We start from the raw sequence: 27,120 nt of genomic DNA, 5'->3' as shown, positions 1-27,120 counted from the left end.
CATCACTTGCTTAGTATCTTCACGTAAGGTGGACAGGCTGAACATAACTTTAGTTGATTCACTTAAATCCACACATATGATTATTTTTACCCAGTGCTTCAGTTGTGGGGCATTTCCTTCCTCATTCCTTAAGTCCCGTGAACACTATTTTAATTATTCTAGCGCTTACATCTTCCCAGTTTATCACTTCAAGTCCTTGAAATCACAGTGACTTTTTGGCTATGATGGCACACTTGTGGCAACTAGAGTTCTTCTAGCTTCAAAAACAAAAAACTCTTGTTTATTGCCTGTGGACTCTACTATAGCCACTCCAACCCCTGGTCACAAATGGTTTTGTTTGTTTTACGAAAAAGGAGAAGTTCTCCATTCTAATTTAAACAATTCTATCTTCCAGAGTCTAAGCTTGGGCAGCCCTGGAGCAAATTAAAGGCTTAAATATTTGGCATATTATAAAAGAAACATTCCTTTATTATTAATCTTATGATATCCTTATTTGTTGTTTACTTACTGTGATTTTAAGTTCCTGTGATAGCCTACATATACTTAAAAACAACTTTATAATTAACAATACAGAATTTACACACACACAGAATTATATTTAAAATATACTCTATATCTTTTTTTAAAAATTATAGTTGATTTACAATATTGTGTTAGTTTCAGGTGTACAGCAAAGTGATTCCGTTTATATATATATGCATATATATGTAAACATACACATAAATTCTTTTTCAGATTCCTTTCCATTATAGGTTATTGGAAGATATATTCAATAAACTTAATGGTAATTATAAGCTTGTTCAAAGGCTCATAATTAGCATTACCTCTGTCACTTAAATTTCCACTACTGGCCAGCAGAAGTTCCTTCCGTTCTGTTCATCTCTTTATAGCGCCACACACTATTGAAAGCATCCCTTCTCTTTAGCAAAACAAAACAAAACCAACCAAAAACCAAAAAAAACTGTTTTGAAACCAACAGAATGTTCCCTTATCCCAACTGTAGCAGCCAGTTATGTTCCCTGTGCTATACAGTAAATCTTTGTTAATTTATATATTGTAGTGTATATCTGTTAATCCCACACTCCTACTTTATCCCTCCCCCCCTTCCCCTTTGGTAACCGTAATTTTGTTTTCTATGCCTGTGAGTCTATTTCTGTTTTGTAAGTAAGTTCATTTGTGTTATTGTTTAGATTCCACATGTAAGTGATATCATATAATATTTGATAAACATAAATATAAAAAGATGCTTATGTTACCATCTTTGCCTATTTTGATGATGATTAAAACTTAAGTGCAGGAAACACAATCTTGAGTTGGTCAAAATACAGCTTATTAGGAAACATGAGAAATGTGATATGCCTTTTATGTAGTACAGTTTATATCATGTGTCAACCTTTGATAAAACATGATTGACTCATTTTTAAAAACATAATTATATTTTTCAAGTATATCACTCAATAATAATCACAATATATTATTTCACCATTTCCTTTTTGGCTGTAGAACAAATTAATGGCTTTTTTTCTAATTAACCAAGTAAACATGGGTAGAACCTACATGGGGATGTCCCTTTACTTTCATAAGCAAAATACAGACCTCACGTGTAAATGCATATGTGTTCATTTGTGAGACAATATTACCATTATTTTAAATCACAAACAGTTTTAGAGTTTAGCTCCAATATTTCAAATGCCTTTAGAGAAATGTAAAGGTATTTATTACCTTAATACTATAACTAAAGTTTCCAAAAAAGCTATTAAGAATGTCAGGGAAAACAATTAAGTTAATATCACATTAATATAAACTTCATGTTAAGAATTGTCAAAAACATAAAGTATTAGACAACTTTACCTCAAATTCCAAATGTGACAATTTCTTAAGTCAACATTTAAATTTTAGAAAAACCAAATCATAAAAGATTGCAAAACACATAGTTTATTATGCACTTCAGTTACAATTCTTTGTTCACGTTACCATATTTACACACCCCTCAACCAATCCAGGTATGGGTATACTTTATAGTTCGTTACATAAGCAGAAATACAAATTATTTATAAGCTCACTTTAGCTTTATTACAATCTAATTTTTAGACAGATTAAAAATATGTCATGCCAAAAAAAAAAAATGTCATGCCTGCATCCCCATTTTCACACCTTAGGGTAACTGTACAATCATCACAAAGTAAAGTCACATTTAAAGAATTAAAATTCATAGAAAAACCTTTAGGTAATCAATAAATATTTTCCAATTAGTAACATCAAGTAAAGAGATCCCCAAAATGAGAAATAATTTTTTGGCTTTATTTACATGTGTTATTATATATTATATTCAAAATATTTAAGATAAAACTCCGCATCTTTAACTTTTAAAATTTAAGTTAATCAGATCAATATGAAACAAAAAATAAATGGCTAAAAACACCTAAGAAAAGTGTGAAAAGCAGACCAGTGAGGGAGAACTTACCAGACATTACAACTCACTAGAAAGCCACTGCATTCAAAACAAAATGGTGTTGGCACAGAAATAGACAGAGATCAGAACAGAGAGGCCAGAAATAGATACAAATGTATATGGCATCTTTATATGTGACAAGGGTAACATTTCAATCCCATGAACAATAAAGTTTCTCATAGTAACTAGGACTTAAGTAACTGGTTATCTAGGGGGAGAAAAAAGAAAGAAAGATAGAATCCTACCTCATATCATGTACAAAACTTAAAACTGGAGTAAGATCTCAATGCTTTTAAAAATGGGGAAGAATATTTACAAGAATACTTGTATGACCACGGGATGGACAATACCATCCTAAGCAAAACAGATAATAGAAGCAATAAAGAAAAAGACAGACATAAATAATTACAAAACATAATAATAAGTAAGGATTTTCTTTTGGTAAAAGACATCATACACAGAGACAAGAACTATAAAGAACAATAAAGCTATATTTGCACATATGTAACGATAAAACACAATAAATACCTCCCAGAAACTGTGATGGGAAAACACCACCAAGTAGAAAAATGGGCAGTGAAAATAAATAGGAAATGAAGAAAAGGGAAATTCAAATGAACAATAAACATATGAAAATATATTTAACATCAGAGGCAGTCAGTGAAGAAAATGTAAATTAATGATCAGAGATAATAAGATTGGCAAGAATTAAAATAAACAGTGGCATCCAATGCTGGTGAGAATGCAGGAAATGGGCATTCTTATGTGCAAACGTGATTTGCTATTCCTTTGGGGAAAAGAATTTAGAAATATATATTAAAATTAAAAATACACATACCGTTTGACCAAGCAATTCCACTTCTGGGAATCTATCCTATAGGGAAAAAAAAAGGACCAGTATGTAAGGACATAGGTACAAAGATGTTTACTGCAGCATTGTTTGTCGTGGGGCAGAGGAAGAGGGGGGACTGGGTATAACATGACTGCCCATTAATGAGGAAACGTTTAAATGAAATGTGGAATATCTATAATATAGAATATTATGTATTATTAAAAAGAATGAGATAAATCTGTACATAGTGACTTGGAAGGCTGATAAGGTGAGAAAAGCAAATTGAAGAGCTATACTTCCATTATGAGAACGGCAACAACCACCAGAAGAAAACAATGGACATGCAGACACTCACATGTACATGGAGTAAGGAATGGAAGAACACAGACCAGGCTAACAATGGCCACCCAGGATTGGGAGTGGGAACAGGGAATGGAAGGGATGGGGATTATTTACTTCCTCCTAGTGTCTCTCTGTGCTGTTTCACTAGTTACTATGAACACTATATTAATTTTACAACTTTCAGAATACATTTAAGAAAAAAATATTAGCTTTTATTAGTGGTAGTAGAGCAGAAGGACTTCCAGACATTCACCTGTAGTAAAATAGTAGCCATTAAATAAATATTCCCTTCTTTGCTTATGCCAGTCACTGCAGTGTTCTTTTTTTTTTTTTTTGCGGTACGCGGGCCTCTCACTGTTGTGGCCTCTCCCGTTGCGCAGCACAGGCTCCGGACGCGCGGGCTCAGCGGCCATGGTTCACGGGCCCAGCCGCTCCGCGGCATGTGGGATCTTCCCGGACCGGGGCACGAACCCGTGTCCCCTGCATCGGCAGGCGGACTCTCAACCACTGCACCACCAGGGAAGCCCCCCACTGCAGTGTTCATTTTTGATGGCTTGCCCAATATCCATTCTGTCTCTCTCCCATATGTGTATCAGCCATGTGGTTTGGGTGGGGTTGACTCCACCCCATTCCCAGAAATTCCTGAATGGTCTAAGCCAGTTCTGTCCACCAGAAATACAATTTGGAGTCACACAATTTTAAATTTTCTAGTAGTCACAGTAACCATGAAAACTGCTGGCAGCCATCTATGAGCTAGGAAGGAAGCCTGCCCTGGGATGAGGGAGAGACTGGGTCCTTGTGTCAACACTGAACCTCTGAATCAACCCTTGCAAGAAGCATGGACTTCTTAGTTACATTAGCTGGTAAATTTCCTTTATTTTTTTCAGCCACTTTGAGTTAGGTTTTCTATTACTTGCAATCAAATGTATTCCAGTTGATAAACTCATCTATGGACTAAACAAATACTTCCTTCTTAAGCGAAATAACTCAAATGTTCAATATTTCTTCATTTGCAGTCAAGGCACGCTTTTGTTAAACTAGCCTTACTTGATAACACCTTTAGGCAGCTTCTGAAAACATGCCCAGAGAAGATTTCCAAAGACGAACTCCTGATCATGCAGGGTAACTTTGCATGGTTACAACTCAGAGCATTTCTCCTTAAGACAATACAGACATAAGGCGTCAGAGCAATCAATTAGCTCCACTCTCATTCCACCCTCTTTGCTGACCCTCCCTTTCTAGACCAGTGTGTCCCACCTTTGGCACTATTACCATATTGGGCAGATAAGTCTTTGTTAGGGGGGGTGGTGTGTGGTTTCCTGTACACTGTAGGATGGCTAGCAGCATCCCTGGCCTCTCTCTACCCACTAAATGATAGGAGAAATCCCACCCCCACCCCAAGTAGTTGTGACAATCAAAAATGTCTCTAGACACTGTCAAATGTCTCCTTAGGGGACAAAATCACCTCTGGTTGAGAACCACTGTTCTAGACCAATAATTAGTTCTAATGTAGAACTGACCTTCATTGTTTTACCACATGATGGCCTTCCCCCACTCCCCCCACCCCGCAAGTGTCCCCTGCATCACAATCTTTCCAGGCATTATGGCCTTCTCCTCGACTAGACATGAATACGTGACCCTTGTCTGGCCATGCTCTTCCTCCTCTAATCCCCGCTTATGCTGAGCCCGAGCTCTCCACTGCAGGTCTTCTTTCCGGAAGAAATGTAGCTAGTCCCCTCTGACTTCAGCTTGACATCATTACCTGACCTGCTCCCTGAATCACCCACCAAACCATTTCTTTGAGCTTCTCTGAGGGGATATTTTCTCATTTGTGGTCACTCATTCCTCAATTCAGCCTTCCCCGGCTGGGTCAGCCACCTCCTCCATCAGTATATCGTGGGGGACAATTCCACCCCACTCTCTCCACATTGTATCAACTCACACATTATTCTCCCTAATTCATCCCTAAGACTAAAGATAGGTTATAACCACTGGAAAATTCTTCATAGCTTCTCAGATTGATTGACAGATTTAATGCAGTTCCAATAAAAATCTCAACAGGCTTTTTTGGATGGAAATTGACAAACTGATTCCAAAATTAAAGAACCTAGAATAGTCCAAACAATTTTGAAAAAAAAAAAAAGAACAAAGTTGGAAGATTAACACTATCTGATATCTGAACTTATTATAAAGCTACAATAACCAAATCAGTGGGGTACTGATATAAAACAAACAGGCCATGATCCAGAATAGAAAGTCTGCAGATAGACACCCATATATGGACAAACAATTTTCATCAAAACTACAAAGAGATTCAGCAGAGAAAGGACAGTCTGTTCCACAAACGGTGCTGGAACAATTAGATACCTGTATGCAAGAACATAAACTTCGATCCATATTTTACCCATATACAAAATTAACTCAAAATAGATCATAGATGTAAAAATCTAAAATTTTAAATCTAAAATTATAAATCTTATGGAAAGAAAAAGGAGAAAACTTTTGTGACCCTGAGTCAGGCAAAGATGGCTTAGATGCAACACCAAAACCATGAGCACTTACAGAACAAATTGATTATTTATACTTCATCAAAACTAAAAACTTTTGCTCTTTAATAGATGCTGTAAAGAGATTGAAAACACAAGCCACAAGCTGGTAGAAAACTTACCAGTCATGTATAACAGCTTTATTTATGATGGCCCCAAACTATAAGCAACCAAAATGTTCATCACTAAGTGGATGGATAATCAAACTATGGTGTATCCACCAATAGGATATTACTTAGAAATAAAAGTAAGGAACTATTAACATACGCTACAATAGAGCTGAATCTCAAAATAACTATGCCAAGTGAAATAAACCAGACAAAAAAGGGTACGAACGGTATTGTTCCATTCATTTAAAATTTTAGGAAATGCAAACTAATCTTTAGGGTTGGAAAATATTAGTACCTGTCTGATTGGGCATGTGAGGGCTGGGAGGAGGTAGCAATTACAAATCGGTAAGAGGAAACTTCTGGAAGAGATGGATATTTCAATACCTTCGCTATGGAGTCTGTTTCACAGGTGTGAATATATATATATGTCAATTTATGATATTGTGTATTTTAAGTGCAATTTATGGTATGCCAATTATAGGTCAATTAAGCTTTTTCTTTTTCTTTTTTTTTCTAAAGGGGAGAGAGGAGCACTGTTAGCTGTTGGGGAAAACATTAACTGTTAGACCATGTAGGGTTATGCTGCTGTTGGGACACCCTAAATTGGTTCATGCTATACATGGGATTTCATAAGAGGAAGTGGTTTTGTTGTTTTAATTTCTTTTGTGGTTTAATACAAATAGAATTCACAATTCCTGGGTACTTAACATAATACAGCCTAGGTGATGTTAAACAGTAGATAAAAGGTCCATGGGTGGGAAGAGACTACACAGAGCCTTGAGAAGTACCAATCTGAACTATGTTTGCTTTAATTCTCCTTTTAAGTATCTCCCCATATAACCACCACCATCACCATCCCCTGCTGTGGTCTTAAGGATGTGTCCAACCAACATCTTCCAGTAAAACAAAAATTAGAATAGAGCCAAGTGGCCTGAAATCTCAGAGATAATAATTAAGTAACATGCTTTTTAACAGATGTTTGATGACATTATTTTTCCCCATGATTCTACCAGAATCAACTGCATTTACATACAAATTGGTAATACCTTAGAATCCCAGCTAAAAAAAGCCACTGTTGTTCCCCTAAGACATGAAACCATGTACTGATCTATTAATTTCATTTCAGTGTATGATGTCAAGTGCATTTTAAAAATATACTCCACGGCTTCCAGGGGCTTCCTTAATCCACAAGGACTGGTTTTAGAGTTTAAACTAATTTATCATAGACATTAAAAAACCTTCTGCTTATTCTCCCAGGTAATTGATTCTTGATTTGTTAAGATACTAAACACTATTCTTTACACCCTGAAATACCAAACCCCTGGTGAACTCACTCATACGCCCCATGCAGAGCAAATTCTCTCAGCCGAGAGGCCAAGGGAAGCCCGGGAAAGCAGACCACTCCCTCCCTTGGACCCACTGCCAGCCCAGGGGGACGTCCCCCACTGCCCCTGCAGTAAACATCATTTGTTCCATAGCAGTGACACGGGGATGTCAGAGGGTGCCAACTTCTCCAAGAAAATGCCCTCCTCGGTTTTTGAAAAATACAAATAAATCCAAAAGACAACCTCTGCCTCAAAGCCGACCTTCCTAAGTAAAAGCACACACCTCCACCACCAATAACAGTAGAATCAGCATTGGAAAATCGGGGTTTAGTAGGAGCTCAGCAACCAGGGCTAATGTCACCACGAAGTTAATCTCACTGATCTCTAGGACACGACAAAAGTTAGAAATCATTTTTCCTGCACAATGAAAAGCACAACGCCTAGACCAAATTAATATTTTCTAATAGGGAAGAACAATTTCACCTAAGCATCTACAAAATAGGCAAATATTTCTTGAAAGATTACTTTATAGTTCTAGAAAAGGGGCATTTAAAAATTCTTCCCCTTGATATATTATGCCTATTTAAATTTATTATCATTAGAATTTTCATTCTTAAAAAAAAATTTTAATTTACCCTTCCATGCTAGGCACCCTTTTCCACATGCCGATAAAATTCATAGAATATACTTTTTTTTTTTTTTTTTTTTTTTTTTGCGGTACGCGGGCCTCTCACTGCTGTGGCCTCTCCCACCGCGGAGCACAGACTCCGGACGCGGAGGCTCAGCGGCCATGGCTCACGGGCCCAGCCGCTCCATGGCACGTGGGATCTTCCCGGACCGGGGCACGAACCCGTGTCCCCTGCATCGGCAGGTGGACTCTCAACCACTGCGCCACCAGGGAAACCCCATAGAATATACTTAATAAAACATTTTCTTCTCATGCAATTGTATTTACGGAACTATCTGCATACAATTTCCTTATGCTATGAGTCAAAAGATACCCGGGCGATGTCTGAGGTGAAGCTGAGTCCAGAGGCCACTGGGAAGAGAGGTGTAGGGCGCCGGCATGTTCTATGGGCACGTCTTACGTTCCAACACAGAAGCATGGAAAAGCCCTAATCCTCGTCTTCATCCCAGAAGAGGTGACTTTATATAACAACATGTTCAAAGACAAGGCATGTGTATTCAGATGAAAGAAATGACCTGCCAGAATTCTTAGAAGTTGAGGCCTCTACTGCCGAAAAACAGAGAAGGAAACCCTAGGATATTTTCCCCCCAGTCACTTACGTTTGACAGTCAGCTGCCACAAAGAGTCAAAGAGCGGGGATTCTAATTCTCAGGAGTCAGAATGGCAGAGGAAAAAGTAGAGATTCTAAGGAGGAACACCAAGACATAGGCAAAATCTTCTAGCCACAACCCACCTCGACGGTTCCCCTCAGAGAGCCCGACTTACTATACAACAGGGTCAGGAGAACAATACAGAATTCAGCTGCCCTGCTCACATGTCTCACTGGGCGATGGACTCCTTTGGGGACTGCCAGTTACCACAGTGGGGCCTGCCATACCCACCAGTGCAGCCATCACTAGCCTCATTACAAGTCTGAGTAAACTCAGCATCCTGGTGGCGCTGGTATGTGACAAGGTTTTCCCTCTGGTTGCAGTTTTAAGTGTAAACTCTTAAGAAGAGTTTGAGGCCATGCTTTCCAAAATGTTCAAAGAAACCATGACGAGCAGGGTGAAGTCAAGCGTACTCTGTGAGGTCTACCCTTTACATGACCCATACTGTGGATGTTGATTCTGTAATTCACGTCTTTATAGAACAAAACGCTACCACACCCTTGCTCATTATCTTTTTCTAACTCAAATGTATTGCCCTGAAGAAGGAAAATTTGCTTTCCATTCGCTGGTGGGTGGGACCCCTAAACTGTGGCCACAGTTCACAGTGAAGAAACAGTCTGACCACAAGCAAATCTCAAGTCCTCCGAGTTGTTGGTTCTTCACTTACCAAAGGTATTTAAAATTAGTTTTCTGTTAAGGTTTCTTCCAGCTCTGAAATCCCAGGATTAAACTTTTCTAAGTGGACATCTATAATATCCCACTTCATTTTCCTCAATACCTGTCTGTCTCAAAACACAGTTTCAAGAAGTAACCTATATACTATGTTGAGAAGGATGGGCAGGTTTCTAGTGATGGATTATTCTAGAAGAGGGGCCACTGAGCACAGGGAGTTCCCTCTCAGCTTCATGATACAAACATGTGTGGGGTCTGTCTCCCTCACACACCTAGAAACCTCCTGATACCAGTGTTGACTGTGGAGGGACACAGGAAAGATCTACCCAAGGATACGGGGGTCAGCCACCCTATGTAACACCTCTCCCCTGATGGAAGGGCTGGTAAACAAAGTTGTCCCCCCACCCCAGAAAATGCTACTCAAATAATCTGGCTTTAAGGGAGCTTCCTCAGCCTACTGGCAGTCTTTTGCCTAACGCTATCGGACAAAAATAAGTCGGAGGGGGGCCTTAATTCCCATTGCGTTTTATTTAATAAAATACTTACATAGAGCTTACTGCATGCCAGGCACGGTTATAAACATTTTACAGATATTAACTAATTTAATCCTCAAAACATTCCAGGATAGAATAGCATACATACTTTCTTTTTTTTTTTCCCCAGTACGCGGGCCTCTCACTGTTGTGGCCTCTCCGGTTGCGGAGCACAGGCTCTGGATGCGCAGGCTCAGCGGCCATGGCTCACGGGCCCAGCCGCTCCACGGCATGTGGGATCTTCCCGGACCGGGGCACGAACCCGTGTCGCCTGCATCGGCAGGCGGACTCTCAACCACTGCGCCACCAGGGAAGCCCTGCATACATATTTTTATGGATGAGGAAACAGAGACACATAGAGGTTAAGTAACCTTCTGAAGGTCACAGGCTGGTTAAACAGCAGAGGTAGGATTGAACCCAGGCCGTGTGGCTCTGAAATGCCTACTGAATAACAGACCTTAGAGGGTGGCTTTTAGTGAGAAAGTGCAGGCACCCACCTGCTGCAGTGGGCCACCCTCCACAAGGCTTGCTGAAAAGATGTTCACTGAAAAAGTCTCCAAATTCCTGTCTGACTCAGGCTTGCTATAAAGTCATTCTGAGAAATATGAAATAGAGAATTTACCCTCATGCCTTTGGACATCCAGAAGCCCGCTTTGCCATTACACACACTCTGAAGCTCTCCTGAGAACAGCAGTTCTCATCTAGGGGTGGCATTTCAGATTCACCCTGAGAATGGGCTGAAAGTCCACAAGCCTCGGTGCTCCCCCTGCCTCTGCCCCCAACGCACATACGCGCAGATTCTGATTTGTGCTCCCAAGTGTGTTTGGAAATGCGTGCACATACACACACACACACACACACACACACACACACACACACACACACACACACACGTATTTTGATAAACCTCCCTAGGTGACCCGACTCTCCCTCCCACGGAGCAAAACTAAGGTCTTCCTAATAATTTTCCAAGGTGAGAAGATCAATCCTACATTGCTTCTATCTCCCCGGTCTCCTCCCCCAGCCCCCTCACAGAAGATGAATGCAGGCGTGATACAGGATGCTGCAAATACATACCAAATACCAAACTGGCTATTCGATGAATATATAAATGCAATTGACATTCTTTCACAGTCTGAAATCCTCTCTTTACTCTCAGGATATATTACACCATTCTGTTTTTATATAAACATGCCACTTTAAATGCTAATTCAGATGCAACACTCAATTTTTTCTTCATTTTGCTGCTGGGTTTCTAACATTCAAAATGACACTGGACTTCCATTTGGCTTCGACGATAGGCATTCTGAATTCTTGTTGTTTCAATATTTGTAGGGGTAGGAGGGAAGAATGTACTAAGAAGAAAACTAAATTTATTTTAAAACTTACCCAAATACAGTTTACATGCCCTTTATTTTGCTTGAATTAAGCCCTTTCCCTCTCTTTCAGAAAACGTTACCTTCACCTTACTGAAAATCTCGTAAATCTAATTTGACTCCGTTGTAAAACCAAGGTGATTGCCTCTCCTTGCATTCTAGAAATAACCTCATTTTACTCAAACTGCTTTTCTAAACAGCCCATCAAGGCAGCATGCTCTGGCTGAAATACAACTGGCCTGAACATATGTCTTCTTTTTGAAAAATACACACACCTACAGATGCCAATGACATCCACGTGAGCCTCTCCAATTACACAGAAGGTCACTTCCTATCTCGTCTCAAAATGAGGAATTTCAACCTAAGAAATATCCTAATCCAGTGCACCCAGTTCAATCTAATTACAGTGAGACAAACTGTCTTCTGAGTCCAGCAGGCCCCGCTCCACCCAGAAGCTTCCAGTGACCCTCGGGGTCCTCTGCCTCTGTCATCCTAAGCACTGTGACAACACTCTCTCCCTCTGTGGCTCACTCCATTCTTCCATCCCACCCTTTCCTGCTCCTGCCCAAGAGAGACAATATGGGAAAGACGTGGGACAAGTTTATCACCTTTTTCATATACTTGTTAACTTATCCGTGTGGCAAAATGGTTCTTGACAACAGCTCTCCTTGTCTGTCACCAGACCACCAGAAGCATCCCATTAATGACTCATGTTCTGCTGTGCTAAATGCAGCTCAGGGACACCGTGCCCAAAGGTATGTACATTTCAACGAGACCCCGAGGAGAAAAGACCTTTAATATCCAACTGAATGAATTTCAGTTCTTACAGATCCAACTGAATGGATGTCTGGCACTGTGGTAAGTGTGTTTTAAGATGCCTGTTTTCTTTGTGGAGAGGAAGATGGACCTCCTAGCAGACCTGAAACCATTGTATGCCAGCAGCACCTCACCCTACTTAGTCCGTGGCCAGCCCTACTAGACCCCAACCATTTCAGAATAATGATAAAAGGAAAAGGGGAATGGAGAAGGGACAAAGCTCTATGGAGAGAAATAGTTGCTAAACACTAGTATTGCTGCTAGGTTGAGAAATTGAAATTAAACCGAGAAGACTCCTAAATTACTTTTTTTTTTTTTTTTTGCGGTACGTGGGCCTCTCACTGTTGTGGCCTCTCCGGTTGCGGAGCATAGGCTCTGGATGTGCAGGCTCAGCGGCCATGGCTCACGGGCCCAGCCGCTCCGCGGCAGGTGGGATCTTCCCGGACCGGGGCACGAACCCATGTCCCCTGCATCGGCAGGCGGACTCTCAACCACTGCGCCACCAGGGAAGCCCCCTAAATTACTTTTAATACTTTCAATACTCCCAGAAATTCCTCAGCACGCAGAAACATACTTCTCCAGGCCTTCTGTGCACAGGAGGAGCTGCTTTCTGCTTTGGGTTTCTGCTGCTAGATGTGTGTGGCCAACCAACATAATAAAGCCAAGAAACTAACTGACCAAGTGTCAGTCACTGTTCTACTAAAATAAAGTGATAACTGCAGATAGCCCTACGGATCCCTGAACTACAGGGCTCCATGAAACAATGCGCTCATGCTCACAATTAAAAGAGGTAGAAGAAAGGCTATTTTAATTTTGGGTAGCAAGGAGAATTTACTTGCTAAGAAGAGATAGTGCAGTTTCTTTCTCTGTGCAGGGGGCTTGGGGGGGGGGTCTTAAAAATCATTAAAAATCAACATTGGAGGAGGCAAGGGAGCTGGTCCCAGCCAATTTCCTGCCCCTCTCTCCAGGGAATTCCGAGAAGAAAAGAAGCTCCCTCTGTACTAGAGAGCTGTTTATTTGAGCAATTAACAAAACATGAGGGGGTCTTTTAAAATTAAAGGGGACCTTGGTTTTGCTCTGAACCATCCCATTAGCTCACACCTTGGGCTTTTACCCTTTTTCCACTTTCCCTGTCAGAAAACAAACACCACCCAGAGAGCTTTGCCACTTAGAAATGTCATTTTAGGACCCAAGTTCAAAAGACTAGTTAAGGGACCCACAGCACTAGGAACTTTTTAATAAATATGGACAGTTTAGATTCGCTGTTAGAGATTTTACAACATAAATGTTGTCTTGTATCTGGAATTTGCTTTTAGCTTTTGCTCAGCATTGTTTGTTTTTTTATAATTATAGTTGTGGACGCATCTTCTTTAGTTCAATCATCCTACCCGCCATGCAGTATTTCATTGTATGACTATATCATGATTTATTCAAAGGATATACAGATTTTGACAGGTAGCTGAGAGGAAAGGGAGCAGAGAGTATGGCAACTTTTGTTCCAAGGAGAAAGACAAGAACATGCTAGAAGAATCTGGGAAAATGGCTACTCTTTGTAAGGAGAGGACAGCTAGCTAAAATCCACCCATACAGGGAGATAGAGTAGAAACGGGATTTGGGACCTTGAAGTTGGTAAAGGGCTGGAAGAGCCTCTGGAAAACTGATCGGGGGTCACTTGGTTTTTTAGTAACATCAGGTCTAGAAAGAAGCTCCCTTGATCTCTCTTGTCTGACCTTTGCACCATTAAAAAAAGAAAAGTCACATAATTGTCTTTGCAACCTTTTAAAACATTTGTGAAACACAGACTTCAAGTTAGTCCTTGAGAAAATGATCGTAAATTACAAATTAGTGGGGATCTGTATTACGTTTTTTCTAGAAAGAATATAGGTTGCTTTTTTATCCTTTTCAATTAGTAATAAAAAGAAAAGCCTATTTTCTGTGTTCTTTTATTTGTAAAAGCTTTAACTGTTATATACTATATACATGCTTTATATAACAAATATGTTTTTATCACATGATTCCAGACAAACATTGTCTATAAGCTTACTTAAAATTTTTTATAGACAATACTAAAATTTTTTAAAAATCTGATAAATCTATGTGTCTGAATGATGAAAGTGCATTTTTAAAATATTATCCTTCAAGGTATACACATTAAAAGTGGCAGATATAACAAAATCAGGTGCCTTCTTCCAAGAGCACAGCTTTTCTGAAGGTACACCCCCTCTGACAAGTTCAGTCGCATTGCCGGGTACCATAGACAATGAGGAATACATCACATTGCACAGTTGCTTGCTGTTGACATGGAAAGACAACTCAACAGAAGAGCAGGCTCAAATCCTCAATCTTTCTGGGAGAAGGTAATAAAAGACTTGAAAGCATTTATGCAGTAAATAAACAGAGGAAGTGTTAACAGGTTTAATGATCAGGTACCATGATGCGGGCTAGCATCCATACCTAATAAAAACACACCTGTGCTCTTCTTCATCAGATTTGTATTAAAATCACTTGAGCATTTATCTTATAAGTATTTTCTTTTTCTCAAAGTCATAAAAGAACCTTGCATGAGGAGAGTAATGACTGGCATCCTGTGTGGTGGTCACTGGAAACTCAGAGTGGCATTACATCCCAGAACATCTATGTCATGTCATTAATTCTTTGGGGAATACTTGTATTTAATAGAAAATTTTAAAATAGCATGTTTATTTCTTGTTTGCTTTACTTGCAATTATTAAGTTTTCCAAAGTTCACTTAAAAAGGTAGATTTATGTTGACATATATATATATATATATGATTTTTATTCCCATCATCTGATTGATAGAGCAACTGATTTTTATTAGGAGGGGATTTTAATTGGCTCAAATGTAATTCTATCTTACTAAGTATTCAAAGCATGTACTCCAAACAAACGGATGCCATCATCACTTTGGTTTTTTTTATTAAAGAGTCCATGCTCTCAAACAGAGAAATTTAAATATTTTCCTTATCGTGTATTTCCCCCATCAACTCATGGCTATCAGCTAACATGAACAGAATTGAGACTTACACAAGTGCAAAAGGAGATATGGCCCTTCAGTAGGTATAAGGAATCTACTTTGCTAACTAACATTATTGTAATAATAATTTATAGGAAACATACTAACTTAAACAGGAAAAAAAAAGCACCATTTATCATAAAGGCTAAAAGGAAGCTCTGACTAAAGTTCTAAAGTTCTTAAATAAAGTATACAAGACAAGCCTAAGATGCTTTAAGCATACGAAATTATGAAGGAAAAGAGATTTTTGTCTACAAAGATATTTTATGTAGATATTTCTGTTTTTCTTGTTTCTGATTTCTCATCATGTTGGGAAATATCAAAAAGTTCAAACTTTTATAAGTCTAGGCAAAAGAGTCCTAATCATACTGCAGGAGAATGGAAGTTTTTGATTCTAAGGACATTTCCGATGCTAAACTATTAGGCCGTTAACCTGTAGTGTCCAGAGATGTAAGTTGGGAGCGAGTGAAAATTTATTTAGGCACATTCTCCAAGAATACTGATCCAGTGTTCTCCTGGCAACTAAAAAAGTACAGACCAAAATGGAGAGCAATAAAATGTTCATGGTTCACGAAGTTTTGGTTCCTAGACGCAAAGACTGAAATTTCCCAAAATTGAGTCAAAAGAATGAACTCTTACAACAGTCACCACATACGTTTCTAATCCTCCAAGTTGAGATTTGCATGAGTTTATCTTAAATATTAGACTTATTTTTTTTAAAAGGACATTGCCCCATCCACTAAATTCAGCATAAATCAGATACCAAATCCAAATATTTCTAGACCAGACCTTACACAGTACTAGTTGATAGTAAATCTACCTTAGTAGAATATTAAAGGCAATTAACTTCATTCTACAACTTGCTGATGCAAAAAACTATGATTTATGCAAATACATTATCAGCCTTAAATATAAAAGGTGGAAACATACTATAAAGAAATCAAGTCAATGTTCACAAATTTGCTATTTTAATGTAAGAGCATTACATGAATCAGTGCAGTAAGGTCTAGATCTAATAGAAAGTTTAGCTGATGCAAAGACTTCATCAATCCAGAGGCAAAAGTATATCATTTACTCTGCATAAAATTCATAGTATAAAGATCATTGAATTCCAGATCATGTAGATAAGCACTAATTCTTTAGTCCGATCATTTTAAGCTATCTGCAGACCAAATAATGTTCTTGCTTGATTACATAACAGAATTTTTAAATTTAAGATTCTCCCAGGAATAACCTGCTGTATAAAAATAAACAAGCAAATAAAGTAAAATTTAAAAAAAAAAAAAAAGATTATCCCAGGAATAAATATGCATTTTGGCTTACAATGCCCATAAGGAACCCTGGAAACTTTCTTCAACTTATCTTGTAATCATTAATATTTGACATTTATAAATAAATGCAAAGCTTTGTGTTTTCTTAATTCAGTTGATTATCATTAATCTTCTGATTGCCATTGAAAATCTAACAAGTCAGAGAATAATGACATTACAAACTGTATCCCAGAATACAAATGACTCAATAAAGAAATTATTCTACTTACAGACTTCCTCTTCTGGGGAGACTCAGCTCCTTCTGCAAAAGAAAAAACGAAACATGTATGTGAGATGCTACATTAACCTTAGACTACTAGGACACCAAACAGGTAACATAAAATGTATCATCCTTATTATGCTTTATTTGGCATTTTCTATACTGAAAAGATTTTAGTGTAATTATTTTATGCTGGATCCCTTCTGACATTGTTCCCTTTATACACTGTATTTGACGTACAAACCCTGTTTCCCTAAATTCCAGAGCAGAAAAGACATCAATCCTCCCAAAGCAATGACAGTCAAATACTGAGTTGAGCTACGTGACCCTATAATTGAGGGTAAGGGAAATCTGAGCAACCAGAGAACTTATCCAAAAAGGAAACAGAAGGAGGAGGAGAAATTTTGCAGAATTATAATTAAGTGAAAGGTGAAATGAAAAGGGTAGTGAAATCAGACTATTTGCCTCCAACAGAAATAAACTCATGCAAAACATTATGTCTACCAAAGATTATAATTTAAAAAAGAAATAGAGCAAAAGTTTTCCTTCTGGTATTATTTCTTAAAACAAATGTGACTTATGATTAAGGACATTTAAAAGTAGGTTAACGAACTTCTAAAAAGGTAACCAGACAGCAACAACAATTAATATAGTGCTTTATAGTTTCAAAGGATGCTCTTACACTTATCTCAAATTAAGATCATTATCTACCTTTCTAGAGAGAGTCTATGGGAAAATAAAACAAAATAACCCAGCAAACAAACAAACAAAAAGGGATACAGAAATACCTCCACCCACTAATGGAGCTTTCAGAAGCCTGGGCACTCGAGAATGATTACTTGATGACAATAATTAAAGAATAGGAAGTAATGAGTCACCTGGCTATTTTAACTCAAACTTTGAAAGCCTTGACTAAATTTGGGCTTTCCTTCCCATAACTATCATTTATTTTTTTGCCTGCCAGGAGCTCAAGCATCATTTTTTGAAAGGTGCTTCCCCTTCAGCTTCAAACTCACCTTTCCTGTTCCCTATTTTTATTGGATCCTTAAATGTTTGTCATGGCCTGTGGCCTCACATCTTACTTCTAAACCATGCAATTTGCTCCATCACAGCTTACAGAAAATGGACTTAAGAGCAGCAGCCCAGAGGAGGATCCTGCCTTAAATAGAACTTATCCAAAGTTATTACTTTACTCACTTATTAACTGGAAAATATATTTTGATACAGAGTTATAATAATCAGATCACTGTTTAATTGCAAGAAAAAAAAAAAAAACAATTTTAGGGACAGAGTATTTTCTTCCTTCTCCCAACAGCTAACCATTTTCTTTTCACGGACTGCAGGGTTCAGTGGTGAAATGCTTTTGTTTTGTTTTGTTTAGAGTTTTTCTTTAATCCTTCATTAGCCCCAAGAAATTACGGCGTTTGTGAAGTTGGCTCCCTGATTCTGAAACATAAATATACCTTTATTTACTAAAGCCTCTAATAAGAAGAGTAAAGTCTTTGACCAAGACAGTTTTCCTTGGGAACTGAAATGTAAATAGAACACCAATGAGTAATTGTCTCTACGTGTGTCTTGGGTTATGACAAGCACTGAGAAATCTGTTTGTATTCAGGTTAAAAAAAGAAAAAAGGAGAACTGCCTAGAAGTAATCATTCACCAGAGGGTTTCTTTTAAAAAGAAATTACTGATCTGAAAAGGAATACATATATATAACTGAATCACTGTGCTGTACACCTAAAACTAACACACCATTATAAATCAAATAAACGTCAATAAAAAAAAAGAAATTACTGAGACCCACTACATAGCAAAAGGCCTAGAGCTTAATTAAATAAGTAAGTACTGCTGTTTAGTAAGTTCATCTGACAGCAGTATTAAAAGAAAAGGAGGCGTACCTGAGGTGCTATCATTAAAAACAGAAAAAAATAAGTCAGATGTTGTTTCAGTTCTGTACGCAAACAGATCACTCAGAAGATACAAGAGGAGAAGGGCCAAATAAATGATCCCCAAACAGTTCAATCAATCATGTTCCACCAAATGACCCGACTGTAAGCTGGCTGCTTTGCTATGAGAAGAAACTGCTGAAACGGCAAGATAAGGGATGAAAACCGACTCTGTTTTTAATCAGAAAGCCCTTCCAACAGGTCTAGAATTATGAGTTCTAAACAAGAAGAAAGGTCACAGTGGGTAACCCCGCAATGCTGCTCCCCGGGACGGCGGCCGAGGTTCCAGGACATTTAATAGGCCACTGTCAATGACCAATGACCTGCAGGGTCTGTGCTAACCAGGCTGAGGAGCTAATCCACCTGACGGCTTGAATGTCAGGCTTGGAACTGGAAACTCAATTTGCTAGCAAATTGGAATCAGATGCGATGGTAATAAAGTGAGAGAAATGAATGTGCTGTGGCCAAGACCTTGTGAACAGTGGCTGCAAAAGCCTGCAAATCCCAAGAGGGCTAAGCGATTGCAGACAGAGCCAGGAGGGGCTGCTGTCCTGCTGCGTGGGGAGGGACCATCCACTGGTCAAACTGCACGGGCTGGACGCAAATGAGCAATATCAAGGCACTTACTGCCCCAATCCTAGTGGTACTGTGCGTGTGTGTCCTTATTCTCTTAATGTCAGGATCAGGTCACTCAACCATACTTACATAATTAGATAAGACATGTGGTATTGGTTCCGGCCATAAACCAAAGCTTGTGCTTAGTATATTTGGAGCATGTGTGAAAAATTAGCATCAGATTAAGAATAGAGAAGGGAAGGGGGCAGAGAGAGAAAAAAGGGCAAGAAGCGTCCATCTGAACTGAAATCTATGTGATTATTAATCATCACAGGTTAAAGAAATGCATGAGTGTATTTAAGAATATTAAAATTTTAAAATTATTTTCATTGATATTGATTTTTCAGTGACATCTAATATTTTTCAGAATTGCTGTGTATCATTACTTGCTTGAAAATATGATCTCCTTTGCCCCCCTTTCTAAAAATGCTGACTAGCAAATACGTGCGTTTGAAAATAAAGACAAAGTTAATCGAAGAACTCTGTTTCCCTTCTTGTGATCTCTTGATAAGACTGAGAACACACAGATTCCTCAAGTACTGAAAGAGAATTTCTGGGAGTCTGGGAAGAAAAGAAAGCATAACAAATGATCCTGCCCCTTTCCTCAGCCAGCCTTGGCCTCAAAAGGAGAAGATAACTTGTCTCGTTCATAAAGGCAATTGAGAAATTGCTGCAATGTTTAACATGTACAAGCAATTTCCACAATGGCAATTTAAACAATATATACTATTTAATACATATTTAATAGTTATACAACAACATGGCAACACATGCCACATGTATTTAAGAAATCTTTGAACTATTCTTTTTAACTGATGGGCCACTTTATGATTTAAAAGAGAAAGGAGATCTTATATCATATTACAAATATTATATTACAAATAAAATATCCCCTCCTTCAAGAGGTGGGGCTTAATTCTCTTCCTCTGGAGAGTGGGCTGGACTTAGTGACTCCCTTCCAAAGAAAGAGGAGGGAAAAGGAAAAGTAGCAACTTTTCAGTGGAGAAACCTGACAGACACCGTCTGAACCAACCAACATTAACGTTACCAACAATAATCATAGATACCATGTGCCCCTGATACGATGTCATGAGAAGAGACTTCACCACTGTGGCATTCTCCCTAAAAATCCTTAACTCCAGTCTCATCCTGGAAAAAGTACCAGGGAAAACCAAACTGAGGATCATTCTACAGAACATTCTACAGAACAACTGTCAGGGTTGTGAAAAACAAGGAACAACTGAGAAACTGTCACAGGTCAGAGAAGACTCAGGAGAACGATGACGAAATGCAATGTAGGATCATAGACTGGATTCTGAACCATAAAAAGGACAGTAGTGGAAAACCTGGTGATATCCAAATAAAGTGTTTAGTTAATAGTAATGTACTAATGTCAATTTCATAATTTTGACAAATGTATTAAGGTTACATTAAGATGTTAACATTAGGGGAAATTGGTGGAAGGGTATGCAGAGATTCAACTGTCTTCAACTTTTCTATAAATCTAAAATGATTTCAATTTTTTTTTTAAAGTTCTCTAAAAAGAAAGAGAGAGCTAAGGAGAAAGAAAGACGTGTGTGTGTGTGTGTGTGTGTGTGTGTGTGTGTGTAGGCTAGGGCATGGAATGTATGAATAAATATCGAAATATTCTATGCTTATTTTAAGGCCATATTTAACCCAGTATTTTAGAAGATTATAGAAATAATCTAAGTGAGAGAAGCTTGTGACTAGGACCATCAGTGAAGATGTTGAGAAGCAGTCAGGTTTGAGATATGTTTTTACAGAATATACAAAAGAACTGGATGTGGAAGATGGAAGAGAAAGCCAGAAAGAGTAAAAGTTCTTGGCCTGTGCAGGGGGAGTTTGAGGGAAGAACGGTCCTATCTGGATACATCACATCCAAGATGTCTGTAAGAAATCCAAAGAAAAATTTCCAAGCAGGTGGTTGGACAAACGAACCTGGGTTCAGGAGAGAGGTCGGGGCTGAAAATAGACTTTGAACTCATTATTGTATAAGATGGTACATAAAACCGTGTGCTGGAAGTGACAGGAGAAGAGAGAACAGAAAAAGAAGTGGCACATATACCTATATGTATATATACAGGACCATTTAAAATCTATAAGCAGGGAGAATTCTGCTACACACTACGCCCTGTTAAATGATGTGCTGAACTATGCAGACCCTGGGTTCTTCAAACAACACAAACTGAATGAGGCTAGCAAGTAAAAATACTACTGGGTAGACACCAGCTCTCACACAGGTGACGGGATTGTTGCACAGACAAGGTCAGAAAATGGGAGGGAACTAGGAAATTAACCCCCAGAGAACATGACCACATCTGGGGAACGGCCCGTTAGGACACCTCTGCTGCTCAAGGCTCAACTGGGCCTCAGCCTCCAGGAAGGACCTCTCCACTGTCCCAGCACCTTCCCCTCAGCACTCTGGCAGGTCCCCACTCCCCGCGAGAGTCCCATTACTGCCAGGTGTCAGCCAGCGTGATCACGCCTGAGTTTCTGCAAAGAGCTGAGATGCGGGAAGCAGTGTATTGGGCACCGTTAGGGACACGTAAGGAGGAAATAAAATAAGACAGATTTAAAAGCTACTTGGGGAAACACACACAGCAAAAGAGATATCACCAGGTGCAGGATTATGCAGTATAATTTGAATGAATAAATGTTAACAGGGGAGAGAAAATAAAAGGGGATGAGATAATTCAGCTCAAGCAGTGGTTCTGAATGCAGTCCGGCTACACATCAGTGTCACCCAGGGAGCTTTTACAAATACCGATGTCTGAACACCACCCTGGAGATGGAGAGGGAGTTGTGTGTATACGTTGTTTTGTGGCGGCTGGTACTTTTAAGTACCCTTAAGGCCTATTAGTTTGCCTTTGGATTTTTTTCTTTATGGAATACTACTTTTCTAGCTGTCATCAGAGTAGTGAAGTTTTAGGGTTTTTTGTTATTTCCTTTCCAAGTGGGAAGCACTGTAGGGCAAGGAAGGGTACCCCAAATGGAACTCTCCCTACTTGATGGGGTGTAAATTTAGCTAGGGGTATAGGCTCAGCAAGGGATTGGCTCTTTTAAAGGGATGTTTTTGGCCCCATTTTTCTGGCCTCCATTTCTGAGTTACTTGTGAAGGCAGAAGCAGAGGACAGAAAAGTTCACACCACAGAACCAGATCTTACAGAACCAGGCTTGGTTCTGAAACACAGCTGCACACAAAAGGGGCTTATGTTCAAACCTCTTGAAAAATCCAGTGAATTGCCCATACAGTACATAGCTCTGTGCATAAAAATCTGTAGAATGAAGCTGGAGAAGCAGTAGGTAGACCTCTACAGAGATGCTTGGACATTCAAACTGTTCATCCTGTAAAATACCACTCAGTGGGAATGTGAGATGGGTGGAGAGCCCTAAAGGACCCCTCCTTTCTTGCAGGTTTTATTTCATTCTGTTTCTGTGTCTATAACCACAGTGCACTTTAACATATTTACCTGTGGTAGTAAAGTTCAACAAAATAAACCGTGAAAGGTACACACACAAAATCCTTGCTGCGTTTTCATGTAAATTTTACTCTATCGCAACCGCATACTCACTTTCTCCGAAAAAACAGAAGTAGTTACTGCCTTCCTTTCTTTCTGGGTTGGCTTTTTCTCCTGTGAATTCAAATCAATGGCCATCGTCCCCAAGACTAGGCATTCGCCTCACAGGCCCTTTCCATACACAGAGTTTCTCAGTCACAATATGGGTGTCTAGCTCTTTGAGTTTTATAAAATCCTATCCGAAATGGAGTCTATGAATTTCTTAACAAACTCACCTGGCTGTTTGGCAGGACACGCCAGCCTTCCCATGGAAAGCCCAGAGATGAGCAATTGCCCAGGATCGCAAAGCCAGGAGACGGTGGAAGCAAAACGCGAACCTACGACACCCAACCCCAATTTTCCCCCTACACTCCAATGTGAAAGTGCTGGAGAGCAGGCCAGAGTGGTGTTGTGAACGACAGGGAGGGGAGTCTGAATGAGGACATGAGCACAGAGGGTTGGCTTTAATTTAAGAAAAAAAAAAAAGGAGGGCAGCTTTTCCTCTAAAGAGGGAGAAAAGTACAAGTAAAAACAGGTACCTTTTAAAGAAGAACAAAGGAAAACTGAAGCAATTTACTTGGAGTTCCGTAATTTCAGAAACCGAGAAGACAAAATCTTCTGCCAAAGGTGAAAACAAGGGGCACACGTGGGGATTAAAGCAAGCAAAATGGGGTTCTTTTATCCAATTGCACACTTTTTAGTAAAGGCTGCTGAGGCAAGTGCTATGCCAGGCACTGGGCATAAAGGACTTGGCTTGCTTTTTCTATAGTGTGGAAAGGCCTGGAATAGCGGTTTTTTTCAATAGTACCAAGGGAGGGGGCGATCAGTTTTCTTTAAGGAGAGTCAGGATTGTTTCTTGCCCAGTGATATTCCCCATTATTCATGATAACAAAATCTGGTGGAACTGAGCTATTCTCAACCTCCAGGCTTAGCTCGGGTTAAATTAAGCTAATGACAAAGTTCATTGTCCGAGCCAAAGTAATTGGTTCAGAGATGGCATCTGATTCAATCTGGGAAAACAAGATGCAAAACAATGTTTGCTCCAGGCTCCTGGGAAAGAATGCCTTCCTTTTTCCAAGAGAGTTAACAGGAAAGGAGGATCATTAACCCCAAGAAGCTAATGACAGCCGCAGGGTAGAAGGTGACAGAAAAGAAAGACAGGTAGAAACTGGGTCTTGGGTGATGTCTTTGAAACAATGGATCTAGTCTTGCTTATACCTGGATTTCTCAGTTACGTGAGTCAATCGAGTCCCTTTATTGTTTAAACCAGTTTAACCTGTGGTTTCTGTTCCTTACAATTCAAATATTCCCAAGTGATGCAATACTTAAGCCTGGTCTTTCTTCCACGGCCACTGGGAGTTGGCTAGGCAGCCTCAGGAGTGGGTGAGGAAAGGGGCATTCCAGAAGAGGGAACGGATGCTGCAAAGTACGGCGGAGGGAAACAGTACACAGCTCTTAGTAAACTTGGAATGGCCGGAACTGAGGGTAGAAAGAAAAAACCAACAGGACATGAGAACAGAGGCAGGGACAAGGCAAATCATAGAAGGGTTTTGGAAGAGTCTGTCTTTATCCCATAGGCAATGGGGAGCTCACGGAACATTTTAAGTAGGAGAATAAGATGGTCAAACTTACACGTCAAAAAGGATCACTCTGGTATCAGGGTGTCAAATGGCTTATGGAAGACACACGGGAAATTAACTCAGAGGCTTATTCAATTGCCCAGGAAGCATAGCCCAGTGCCAGGACTAAGAAAGAGGTAGTGGGGAAAGAGGGGAGGGGCAAATTCAAGAGAGAAGCGTGTGTATAGGATCTACCGGAGTTGAAAAGAAATGCTTAACTCTTGGGAAGGTTTAGAACATTAGGAGCTAAGGGCAGGGCTCCATCCAGAGATTAGGGAAGAGGGCCATCCAAAAGTTAAATAATGGAAATCTGAATGTGGATAAGGGGATGGCGAAACCATTTAATTTAGACCAGAGAGTCCCAGATGGCAGGGAATGTGGGATAGATTTGCAAAGTAAGATAAGAGCAAAGGTGGGCATCGCAGGTCTTTCTTGCATGAAAGTTAAATATCATTCATCACAAACCCCTCCTCCACTTTAAAATTTTTACACAATTGGTGGGAATTGTTTTTCTTCACTAAGCCCATCTGCCTTCACCCATCTAGTAACAGTCCCTAATGTTTACTGCATGGTGATGTACATTATCTTAATTTTCACTATTATTTCCGTTTGACAGAACTGAGGCACAGGCCAGTTAAGTAGCAACACAAGGTCACAGAGCTGGTAAATGGCTTAGCTTGTCTTTGAATCTGCAGCAGCCTGAGTGCAGAGCAGTTTAATTATTTTTCATCACCAAGTAAGATTTGGTGTATCTGTACCACAGACTCCCCTCATGTAGGCTATCAAGTTGCATTCATAGCTGATAACACACTGGCAATTACTCTTAGAAAGGAATGTTACAACACAGCTTTGCAGCTCTTTCTAAGCAAATTTCCCACTTAAATTATTTTTATAGACTCTGGTTTTATTTGAAGCAAAGCCTTGCAAACACATTACTTTTAACACCGACCTTTTTAAGTAGAAAAAGCATATCAAGTCAAATCATCAGTTAACCCCAAGTCAATGAGCAAATGAAACAAGCTTTCTTTCCAGCCAATTACTAGGGGTTTTGATGCTTCCTAACTACACCCTTGACATCAAAAAATCAAGCTTGGGAATCTTTTATATATATATATATATATATATCCTGCCTTCCAATTCAGTATTATATAAGGGAAATCTGCCTCCTAAGTCTCCATGTTTTTCTGCAGGGTTTGCTGAGTAATAACTAGTATTTAATGTTAATAACATCTCCAGTTTATTGAGTGCTTACTATATACTAAACGAGGTGCATTTATTTCCTCAAGATTAGGAGCTTCCAGCCCACAGTCATACGGTATTTCATGTCTTCATTTTCTTCTTAAAGAACAAAATACTGTCTCTTTCAAGCAAAAGTGTGTCACTTTTGATCAAATGAGAGGAGCCACAGTCCTTTGCAACAAAGGAAGCAAAACAAGAAAATGCATATAAGATCAGCCAAACTTTATGCTAAACAAAAATACTTATTTAAGCCCATTGTATACTTCATAGTGATGAAATGAATAGGATCTAGAGTCAGATATACCTATATTCTAATGTAAGTCAACGCTGGAAAATGTCCTTGAAAAATCTCTTTAACTTCTCTAAGACTTAGTCTTCTAAGTTATAAAATGAGGATATTACAATCGATGCCATAAGGTGTTGAGAAGACGACTGAGAACGCACATCCTGCATGCAGCACAGCTCCTGAACACACCAGCACCCTAGATGTCAGCCATTACTATTGAAGTGTGATACCCGCATCAGATGTGCCACCTGGGGCACAAGTGAAGAGCTCTAATCAAGAGAGGAACGGGTAAAATCAAAGAGCAAGTGCTCAGGACGCCTACCTTGTCCTCTCTGAATGCAGAACCTGGGCACAGTTCTGTCGAGCAATTGGAAGATTCCAAGCAAATCAGGCTTCAGTGAAATCACACACCCTGTTACTAGTCAGCAGAAAAAATTCCTTTAGCAGAAGGAGATCAAACACAAATGCTGGATATTTAAAATTTTAATTGCCCTTAAGACTGCACATTTAGAGGTCCTTCAGGACTATAAAATTAAGGTCACCATGGACAAGTTCTGTGATTCTCTTTTTTCCCTTAGAAGAGACTTATGAAGGCTCTTGATAAATACGCGTATCAGCCCTGCCACTTAACTATGTTTCTTTTTACTTGGGAAAGCCTGTGACCTATGGTGAGCTTAGATAAAAAGGCAACACCGCACAGCTGTGCCCTGCAAGGCTTCACAATTTTTCCAGGTCTTCCATCCATTACCAGCAAATTACAGTAAATTCAAAATATTGATCTGCACACTCCTATATGGGAAGAAAGTTACTATGGACTTTTATTGCTTACTGTTGGGTACAATTCCCTGGAATCAATAAAAGCTACAATGTTCATAAGCTTCTAAAAGGATAGTTAATATAGTGGATATGAGACACCTCTTAGGATCACTATA

The 27,120-nt window shown here is 39.3% G+C and overlaps 1 protein-coding gene across 9 annotated transcripts in view; it reads right to left on the bottom strand.

Moving 5' to 3' along the window:
• MAST4 (microtubule associated serine/threonine kinase family member 4) overlaps positions 1 to 27,120 on the bottom strand; it is a 569,622-nt gene that overhangs the window by 253,207 nt on the left and 289,295 nt on the right. For 5 of the 9 annotated variants that reach the window (XM_089908940.1, XM_089908926.1, XM_089908928.1 and 2 more), the window contains 2 exons: positions 16,916 to 16,947; positions 3,291 to 3,326 (listed from right to left, as the gene is read on the bottom strand). In XM_089908940.1, coding sequence (XP_089765066.1) covers positions 3,291 to 3,326; positions 16,916 to 16,947 — 68 coding nt within the window. Of the gene's footprint in view, positions 1 to 3,290; positions 3,327 to 16,915; positions 16,948 to 27,120 lie in introns of those variants that run through there. The other 4 variants (XM_089908927.1, XM_089908929.1, XM_089908933.1 and 1 more) reach the window with 2 other exon arrangements.

The sequence above is a fragment of the Delphinapterus leucas genome, chromosome 3 (assembly GCF_059928025.1).
Source record: "Delphinapterus leucas isolate spDelLeu-1000000601 "Yukka" chromosome 3, BTC_Dleu_Yukka2, whole genome shotgun sequence".
Taxonomy (NCBI): Eukaryota; Metazoa; Chordata; class Mammalia; order Artiodactyla; family Monodontidae; genus Delphinapterus; species Delphinapterus leucas.
Note: the sequence above shows the minus strand (reverse complement) of the source record. Positions and strands in the feature narration are given on the sequence as shown.